Raw genomic sequence first — 10,660 nt, 5'->3', positions numbered from 1 at the left:
GTAGCAAAGAAGAGACCAGATAAAATGTAGTAAGAAAAGGAAGGAAAACATTCAACGCAGATAAAAACTCTTAATACTCTTAAAAACTCTTAAAGTTGCATTTTTGGGAAGCATTCTTTCACGAGATAATTTATCAAAAATAATATATTGTTACGGTTATGATTTTTGCCTCTCGCCTGTGTGAGCTGGGATAGGCTTCGACAGACCCCGTGACCCTTTAAAGGGTCAAATGGGTATAGAAAATTGGTGGATGGATGCCCTATGATGTTTGTTTTTTTTTTTTTTTTGCAGGGGTTTATTTTTATCTGCGGTTGTCTCTTGACACCGCATGGGAGGACACATGTACGTAGAGCTCCCGCGTCAGAGGGCAAGCAACGGCCCTGAACGCAGCGTGGACGTGTCTCGGCCCCAGCTTCCGGTGCTCGGCTGGCTGGCTTCCTCCGCAGCGCAGCCCTGACCAGAGACGTTTTATAATCTAAAATAAAATAAAATAATCATAAAATAATAAAATAAAAGATAAAAAAAAATAAATAAATAAAAAAAAATCCTAAAATAATCCTGTATAGAGTATCTTTGCCCTGACACACGGGACTCGTCCTGTGAGCAGAGCTCCCGAGTCCGAGGGCCAGCAGCGGCCGTGAACGCAGCGCCGCCCTGACACACGGGACGACAACAAGATGCGATAGTTTACCTTTCTATCCTGCTGCGACCCATGCCACCTACACTACCGTGTGCTGCTGTATTCTCCTGACCGCTCACGCGAATGTCGTTCCTGTGGTTAGTAGGTTAGTGACGGGATAAAGGCAAACATGCAGTTTTCTCCCACCAACGGAGACTTCACGTTCGTCTCTTCCTCTGAAGCTGAAGGTATGCTACTGCTAAGGCCTGATTTATGGTTCTGCGTTAAATCACGGCGTAACCTACGGCGTAGTGTACGCGGCGACGCGCACCCCATACCGTAGGCTACCCCGTCGTTTTAACGCAGAAGCATAAATGGGGCTTGACGCCGCCACGCAGCGTCTAGGCCTGCAGGAGTGAGACACTCAGCTGAGTGTGATGTTCACATAATTTTCACATGATGTTCACATGATGTTCACATGATGTGTTGTTGGGTCTGGTTAGGTTTCATGTGGGCAGGGCAGGTGCAGGCCCGTGTACTCGCTGTCATGCGTCTACGTGGCTGACAGCCCCGGCTCTGGGTGTTCCTGTCAGGCTGTTTCCTGGAGAGTGTTGGGCTGGTCCAGCCATCCCCCACACCTTTATTTACTCACCCGGGGGGGGGGGGGGGGGGGATCCATACATGTTTCCATGGAGGGGCCACATGGGGCCACTTCAATTCTTGGGGTGGACACCAAAATTAAAAGTCATCATTACAGGACTGTCTTTTTTTTGTACTTTTTTTTTTCCTCTAACTTGTTTGCATATACAGGACTGTCTCAGAAAATTAGAATATTGTGATAAAGTTCTTTTATTTTCTGTAATGCAATTTAAAAAAGAAAAAAAAAAAAATGTCATACATTCTGGATTCATTACAAATCAACTGAAATATTGCAAGCCTTTTATTATTTTAATATTGCTGATTATGGTTTACAGTTTAAGATTCCCAGAATATTCAAATTTTTCGAGATAGGATATTTGAGTTTTCTTAAGCTGTGACCCGTACAGTTACCAAGAACCAGTGGTCCATGGACATTAATATTTGGTACAGTTACCAAGAACCAGTGGTCCATGGACATTAATATTTGGTACAGTTACCAAGAACCAGTGGTCCATGGACATTAATATTTGGCCACCAATCCAGTTTCCTGATATTTATATGTACTTAATTTCTACGCCGGGGAAATACACGAAGCAAAGCTTGAAGGCTTACAAAAGTCCTGACGCTTGATCCGACCTCAAGGCAGGATTTGTTGTAGAAATTAAAGTGATGAGGACACCGAACTTTATGATTTGACCGTTTAACGTTAGCTACCCAAAAATCCAACATTATCTGATACAAAATGGGAACCGCAAATCCACGTTTCGGTGCCCAGTTCCAGTTCCAGTTGTTTCTGTGAATTGCAGCGACCCATTTGTCTCTCTTTAGCTTATTTTCCGTCACTAGAAAACGATAACTCTGATTTCTTGCTAAATCTATAAGTACAGTCGATCGCACAACAGCTCTTTCCCATTTTAGATGTTTTCCAGTTGCTCAAACTGAAAGTTTACACTGACACTCAGTCTTTCTGACACTCAGTCTTTCTGACACTCAGTGGGCGTAACCCGCTGTGAAGTCGCATCTGTGACGTCATGCCCATTCCCTCTATTCCTCGTGTTTGTTTGTTTTAACCTCCTTGAGGATTCTGCGTTGTCTTTCTAGTCCTCTGGGAAGAGTAGTAACCACAGTACTTAGTCGTCTTCACTTATACACAGTTCTTGTTTCTGTGGACTGATGGATGGCTAAATGCTTTGAGATTATTTATCTTTTTCCAACCTTATGCAGATCAACTACTTTTGATAATTCGTCCTCTGAGATCTCCTTTTTTGAGGCATGGTTCCCATCAGCAGATGCTTCTTGTGAGCAGCAAACTTCCAATGCATGTGTCTTTCATCAGTCCATGAACTCTAGATAACATCTACCACACTACTGACTCCAGGTGTTTTTGGTTGAATTATTTTGTGCATGGCCTCCCTTACTTTTTACTCCAGTGCCTCCAAGTCTTGAATTAGCAACTGCACTGACTAGATTTTCTTCATTTATTGATTAATTCCAGACATGTCAAAACAATTGTGCAGAACATTACAACATTAACACTAGTATGAATCTATGCATCTTTATATAAATAGAGATACATATACACACAGCATTCATCACTCTGAGATAGAAGTTTCCTATTTCAATGAGGTTATGAGAAAGAAAGACATCCGTTGCAGAAACTTGTCTTATTAAATGGCAAATCTAGATGTAAAGATAATACTATCCAGACCTTGGATGTCATTAAGGGATGTTTGTAATCCAGTGCTGTTAACAGCTCATCCATGGATGGATATACCTGAGCATCTGCACAACAAGGAAAGTTCATGCTGTGTTACCTAATAACGGTACCTAGTGGAAGCTTATAAAGAGTGAAAAGTACAGAACCATGTGAAACACCAACTGTAGTGTATGAATAACTACAAATGAATTTGTGTGTATGAGTTTTGTGCACAATCCAAAAGCCACTATGTTTCTCCGTAGAACTGAGCGGCACCATCAGCACCCCGGACGTGAAGCTGAACATGAGCAGCGACGGCGGCAGAGACCCGTACGCCACCACCTTCCTGAGGCAGCGCGGCTACGGCTGGCTGCTGGAGGTGGAGGAGGACGACAGTGAGGAGAGCAAGCCTCTTCTGTGAGTCCCCATCACCCAAATCTACAAACTTTAGGGAGTAAAACATGTGCATTTAGTCTGGGGGTAAACATACAGACACAGGTAACTGCTGATACTGCCCCGCAAAGTGCACGGTCCGGGAAGTTTGCAGCCTGCACAAGAACTTGGAAAAAACAATAGCAGTATTTCAAGAGTGAATTAGCAATTTCAGGAGAAATCACAATTTTGCAAAATGTCTCAATATTATGAAAAAGTTATAATTTTAAGCGAGTAATGTTGCAATATTACAAGAAAAAAGTCACAGGTGCAGTATTTTGAGGATGAAGTTGGAATGAATTAGGAATATAGGTAGGGTGGTTTTGCAGTTTTACAATAATAAAGTAAAAAGTAACAACTTAATGAGAATAGAGTTGCAAAAAACCTTGGAAAATATCAGTATGGAAATATTTTAACTGATTGAACCTTGATTCACAGATGTCTGCTTTTGCAGAAGTTTTTTGCTGATTGTGCAGGGAACTGCAGAACACCGGTTCTCCCTCAGGTTGGACTTCAGCTCAAGCCCGGCTGCTGTGATACTGTTGATGTGATTGCTACGGTGGCCGAGACCCGCCATTGCTGAAAATAAAAGTAACGCTGCAAACAGAAACAAACGCCGCTGCAAATAAAATAAACCCCGCTGCAAATAAAATAAAAAAACGACGCAAATAAAAAAGCCACAATGGAAGTGAATTACCGGGGACTATTTTTGCCGATGCACCGGTGTTGCAGATTAAAAATTACACGTAGCGACGTTGAACACTAACCTTTTCACTTATTTTCTCGTTCGTTGTTCTTTTTATTCCTGGCTCTTCTTAATTCTTCCTTTTCACTTACATCTTCGTCTTCTTCTTCTCCTCTTACGTAAAAAACACCGGTGCATCAGCAAAAATAGTCCCCGGTAATTCACTTCCGTTGTGGCTTTTTTATTTGCGTCGTTTTTTTTATTTGCAGCGGCGTATCTTTATATTTGCAGCGTTTCTTTTATTTGCATCAGCGTTTGTTTTTATTTGCAGCGTTTATTTTATTTGCAAAGCGTTTATTTTATTTGCAGCTGCGTTTGTTTTTATTTGCAGCGTTTCTTTAATCTTCAGCAATGGCGGGTCTGGGCCACCGTAGTTTGCTGTGTTCTCCTGCTGCCGTGCATCAGTGCGAGCCCTCAGCCCTGACGCTGCTGTCTCCTCTGTCTCCTCTGTGATCAGGGAGGAGCTGGACATCGATCTGAAGGACATCTACTACAAGATCCGCTGTGTGCTGATGCCCATGCCGTCGCTGGGCTACAACCGGCAGGTGGTCAGGGACAACCCAGACTTCTGGGGCCCCCTGGCCGTGGTGCTGCTCTTCTCCATGATCTCCATCTACGGACAGTTCAGGGTGAGCAGGATCAAGAACAAGCTCCACTCAGACCGTGTCCCCGCGTACCTCGGGACCACCAAAAGAAAATGTACTTGTCTCATTCTCGTACCTTGAAATGTGTTCTTGAAGGCAGCATATGTTCTCTAAACTTAGAGCGAGTTTTTCTGCGTGGATGCTGCCATCAAAGAAGTGGAAATGAGCTTTGACAAGAGCTCTGACAAAACCTCATAGCATAGCACACTTGTTGCCTTTTCACTTCTAGGGAGAAATAAGCAAATCCCTTTCCTATCTGAGGAACTTTGTTTTGAAAAATGTCCTTTGTCCTTTTCTCTTTAAAGTCTCATCCTTTAATGGACACTGCTTTTGTTCTAAATCATTTTTTACAGTCACTTCACAAGTTTGAAATAACATACAGGACTGTCTCAGAAAATGAAAAAAATGTGATTTTCTGTAATGCAATTACAAAAACAAAAATGTCATACATCTGGATTCATTACAAATCAACTGAAATATTGCAAGCCTTTTATTATTTTAATATTGCTGATCATGGCTTACAGCTTAAGAAAACTCAAATATCTTATCTCAAAAAATTAGAATATTCTGGGAATTTTAATCTTAAACTGTAAACCATGATCAGCAATATTAAAATAATAAAAGGCTTGTAATATTTCAGTTGATTTGTAATGAATCCAGAATGTATGACATTTTTTTTTTTAATTGCATTACAGAAAATAAAGAACTTTATCACAATATTCTAATTTTTTGAGACAGTCCTGTATACAAAAAACAAAGAAAAAGGAGAGGAAATGTTAGTCATAACAGAAACAGTGGAGGTCTGGGAGCCCGTCCATGCAAAATCCATAAAATACAAGAAACGAGCATTGATAAAAGGTCTAGGGATTAATTGCATTACAGAAAATAAAGAACTTTATCACAATATTCTAATTTTCTGAGACAGTCCTGTCTTTGTCCTTACACCTCCTTATTAGAACTAGATTATCCTGCACCAACCTTGTTTTGGAATGTGTTGCAATTATGAAATACAAAAAAAAAGTTTTTACGAAAAAGCCTTTGGTACGTTCCAGAAACCTTTCTTGTCTCACAGAAACCTCATCAACTAAGTTTTTGTGTCACAGTAAAACAAACAAGCCACCAGAATTGAATCAGTCATTAATTGTATTTTCCATTCCCAGGTTGTGTCTTGGATAATCACCATCTGGATATTTGGATCCTTAACCATCTTCCTGCTGGCTCGCGTCCTCGGTGGTGAGGTGAGTGTTCCTGACACGCCGTCCCCCCCCCCACAGCGAGGAGAAACACACTCTGAAGTGTCTTCTCTTCTCTGGAGCAGGTTTCCTACGGTCAGGTCCTGGGAGTGATCGGATACTCCCTTCTGCCTCTCATCGTCATCGCCCCGCTGCTCGTTGTGATCGGAGGATTTGAGCTGGTTTCTACACTCGTCAAAGTGAGTCTCATCAAGTCGTTAAAATAACCATAAAGGCCAGAGGGGCTTGTGGAAGATATTGAAGATATGTTTTTAATAAGTACACAGTATTAATACAGAATTTAGCTTCAGATTTGGTCAGATACACGTTGTCTATTAACGGTTTATTGATTTCTTTTTTTAGGTCCTCTGTTAGAGCATCATACAGAAAAGTATTAGGGCCATGCAGGAGAAAAAATATTTGAGAGGGGAAGATTTTTTTATTGTGCACTTCAAGAAAAACGTCGAAATGTCGAGATTAATGTTGAAATATAATTTCAAGAATAAAGTTGAAATTTTCGGGAATAAAGTCAATTTCACCTTTTTTCTCAACATTTCAACTTTATTCATGAAATTTTGACTTTTTTCTCAAAATTGTACTTCAACATTATTCTCGACATTTCTCGACTTTTTGTCAACTTTTTTCTCGATGGAAAAAAAAAGAAATAAAAAGTTCTTCCTCCTCTAAAATATTATTTTTATTTTTAAAGTACTATAGCAAGAAAGAAAACTCAGTGGTGAGCTGGTTATGGCAGTGAGGAGTTATAGATGACTTCATAACCAGCAGGATTAATGACTGACTGAATTGTTTGCGTTGTGCTTGGAAAGCACATGAACTGGTTTCACAGCAGTCAAAACGTTTTAAAATGCTTAGGGCCAGTCCCAATCCCCCCTCTAGTCCTACTTTTCATCCCTACCCCTACATTTTCTGCGTTACCGTGAGGGTAGTGGTGTCCCAATTCCTCTTTGCATGTAGGGCTAGTGGACATAACGAGGGCTAGTGTGTATCAATCTAGCCCTTCAGAGTGAGGGATTTCAGATGCTGACTAGCTGAGCGAGGGCTAGAGAAATTTCCCAGAATGCTTTACGTCGTCATTTGCAGACTGAATAAAAAAAAAAACATGGTGGACATTTCTTATTTTTTAGTGAATAAAATCAATATTTTGAGTTAGTTTCTGCATAAAAAAGCGTTTTGATTACATTTCTAGCGAGAAATATATATTTTACTTTCATAATATTCACTCAGTGAATGTACATAATCACTCGCTTGCCCGTTGTTGCGTTGTATCTTCAGATCTCGCCAGAATAAAGGCTGATTTATGGTCCCGCGTTACATCAACGCAGAGCCTACGCCGTAGGCTCTGCGTTGGTGTAACGCGGAACTATAAATCAGCTCCCGAGCCGGCGGCTCTTCTCATCCCCGAAAACATCGGATCAAATTTCTTAACAGGCGTTATTTGGATAAACTGAGCCCAGGTTGGGGATCTTAACGGTTACTTTTACGCCTGAAAAAATATTAAAACTTAATAAAGTGGCATATATTAACAGCGCTACAGCTTAAATTAAAACAGCTTTTAGCTCTGGGCTTCCTGATATGGTGTGACGTATGTGCAAACGTAACTACGCAGTGTAGGGCTGGGCGATATGGACCAAAAGTCATATCTCGATATTTTCTAGCTGAATGACGATACTCGATTTATATCGATATTTTTTCTGTGCCATAATTTGGGTTTCCCCCAAAACATTATAGCATAGCATCTCTGTTAGCTTCATTTTTTTTCTGAGGCAAACCCTTAAAAAAACAGTCAGTTTTAATACAAAGCCTCGTGCCAAATGTCACACAGGTTCCTTTCTTAACAGAGGTCTGCACAATATCAAAATGTATAAAACAAATGAAATAAAAATAAACTGCCTGCATATATAGAATAAAAATGCTTCTTGAATAAAATAAAACAAATATCCCTTTCCTGCATAACAATTAAATTAAAATACACTGTGCAATTAATACAATGTAGACAGTAACAGGCAGACTTTTCCACTGAGGTTGACAGTTGTGCAAATAACAAAACATTTGTGCAAATCTCAAATAAAACATTCTAGTTAATTTGTCACAAAATAAGCTATATCAAAATAATAAAAAAAATAAAATAAAAATTATGATTATTTTTTTTTAATCGATATAAACGATATTGTCTCGTACCATATCGCGTTTGAAAATATATCGATATATATTAAAATCTCGATATATTGCCCAGCCCTAACGCAGTCGCTTACGTACCCGAACGTAAACCACGTAGTGACGTAGCAAGTGGTGTCCCAATCCCTAGGGAAGATTACAAGGGCCCTAAAATTTGTGGCTTCATTTTTAGGGCTAGTGGTAGAAAGTAGGGGGTGTATTGGGATTGGCCCTTAATAGCTGAGGTTGCAAAAGGGTGGAACAGCAACTTTCCATGGAAGGTTAAACTGGTTAAAAGATATTTCAATTTGAACACATTTTTCATTGGAATTAAAAAAATCTAATCTGTTGTGATTGATCATATTTAAACTTTTTTTTTGTCATAACACATTTAGCCAAAATCATGCAAAATCGCTCACATCTCCAAAAATGTCGGAGTAATTCTTCTAAAACTGTCCATAAATTTGAAATTAGAGGAACCCCAGTCTCAATGTAAAACAGCTTTACAACAAAAGTAGTGTTTAAAGTTGTTGCTAGCAGTTATGAGCTTTCTCCTTCCCTTTTACTGCCACTTGTTAATGCCAAACGCATCCTGGGATACTCTCAAGTGTCCTCTGGAGGAATCCATAATAAAACGAGCAGAGCAGGAAGACATAGGAGCTGTAGGGATGATCTGAGCAGGTGATGAAGGAATGGACGGGGGATAGAAAGTCAATTAATTTACATGAAATCTTTTTGGTTTTAACCAAGACTTTGTTGAAAGATTTTGTTTCAGCCACATTTGATGTCCATATTTGACAAACCTACAATTTAGCAAATTTCCTGTTTATTTTGACCGATCTGCTCATTTTTCCATGGAAGTAGGGGTGGCTTTTGCCAAAGACCCTGCGATACGATACCCATCACGATACTTCAGTCACGATATGATATTGCAATATCCAAATTTTGCGATATATTGCAATATTTATAGTTAATAGTTTTTTTGAAAACTGTAACGCTCTCTCACATCTGGAACTCCCTCCCTGAACACTTTCAGTCTGTGGACACTTTTAAAAAAGGGGCTTAAAACCTTTTGTTCAGGAAGTCTTTCCATGGTCTTTTATAGATGTTTTTATTGTCTCTGTGCTTTTATGCTTTTACTTCTGGTTTTTATGTGTCTTGATTTTATTCCTTTTTGTTTATTTTGTTTGCTGGTTTCTGTAGCACTTTGAGATTATTTTATAAAAAGTGCTTCACAAATAAAATTATTATTATTATTATTATTATTATTATTATTATTATTATTATTATTATTATTATTATTATTATTATTATTATTATTAAAAGGCCTTATGCCTCTTAAAATCTGATTTGCATGTACATCAGATTAGAATAATTCATGGCAAACTTAGTCAAAATGATGTAATTCAAATGATCCTTGCCGTTTTATTGTAACTATACAAGCCAAGGTTACAACATATTTGCATATGTTTTTCATATTATTTACATACAGACTGTCTCAGAAAATTAGAATATTGTGATAAAGTTCTTTATTTTCTGTAATGCAACTGAAATATTGCAAGCCTTTTATTATTTTTAATATTGCTGATTATGGTTTACAGTTTAAGATTAAGATTCCCAGAATATTCTAATTTTTAGAGATAGGATATTTGAGTTTTCTTAAGCTGTAAGCCATGATCATATTAAAAATAAAAAGGCTTGCAATATTTCAGTTGATTTGTAATAAATCCAGAATGTATGACATTTTTGCATTACAGAAAATAAAGGACTTTATCACAATATTCAAATTTTCTGAGACAGTCCTATAATATAAAATTAACACTAACAATATTATTTAAGCCCATGTATACAGTCCTACTGCATTTGTCTGAAAAATGATTTAATATTTGGAAAAAAAAAAGTTTTTTAAATCAATATTTTAATTTTGAATATCGATTGCCATATTGTTTTTTTTGCCCACCCTTACATAGAAAGTTTCCAACTTGAAGAATTTATTTAAGTTACTTAAGTTACTTATTTAAGTTAGGTATTTTGCAAAATTTCGCGTTTCTCAAGCCGGTTTTGAGCTGAAACCTGCAGTGACTCCTCTCTTCTCCTCTCTTCTCTCCTTCCAGCTGTTCGGCGTGTTCTGGGCTGCGTACAGCGCCGCCTCGCTCCTCGTCGGGGATGAATTCAAAACGAAGAAGCCCCTCCTCATATATCCCATTCTCCTTTTGTACATCTACTTCCTGTCACTATATACTGGAGTGTGACTGGACGAGTCAGAACTGTGGACCTTTTCGTGGACAGTGACCCTGCTGCATTTGGGGAATAGAGTCAAACAACACCAGGACCTTTTTAAAAAAGATGTTTATTTCTCTTTTTTTTTTTTTAACTGTTAAATTCTAGACATGGGGGTGTGGGAAATATCTATCATTGTATATAGTTGTGTTCCTCCTGTCTTTGGTCAATAAAATGCTTATGATTTTGCAGCTTTAA

At 38.7% G+C, this 10,660-nt stretch overlaps 1 protein-coding gene across 2 annotated transcripts; it reads left to right on the top strand.

Annotated features, from left to right (window-relative positions):
* Window positions 1–613: 613 nt before the first annotated feature.
* On the top strand, window positions 614–10,660 carry yipf4 (Yip1 domain family, member 4). 2 transcript variants are annotated; one of them, XM_061745511.1, is made up of 6 exons: window positions 614–785; window positions 3,218–3,371; window positions 4,589–4,760; window positions 5,936–6,013; window positions 6,094–6,207; window positions 10,297–10,660. In XM_061745511.1, the coding sequence occupies exons 1-6, from the start codon at window positions 764–766 to the stop codon at window positions 10,432–10,434; spliced, it is 678 nt and encodes a 225-aa protein (XP_061601495.1). In that variant the 5' UTR covers window positions 614–763; the 3' UTR covers window positions 10,435–10,660. The 2 variants fall into 2 exon arrangements, with proteins under 2 accessions (XP_061601495.1, XP_061601494.1); XM_061745510.1 differs by having other exon boundaries at window positions 629–867.

This window comes from Cololabis saira, chromosome 17 (assembly GCF_033807715.1).
Source record: "Cololabis saira isolate AMF1-May2022 chromosome 17, fColSai1.1, whole genome shotgun sequence".
In the NCBI taxonomy this organism is placed as follows: Eukaryota; Metazoa; Chordata; class Actinopteri; order Beloniformes; family Belonidae; genus Cololabis; species Cololabis saira.
The sequence above is the reverse complement of the archived record's forward strand: the minus strand, read 5'-3'. Positions and strand labels throughout refer to the sequence as shown.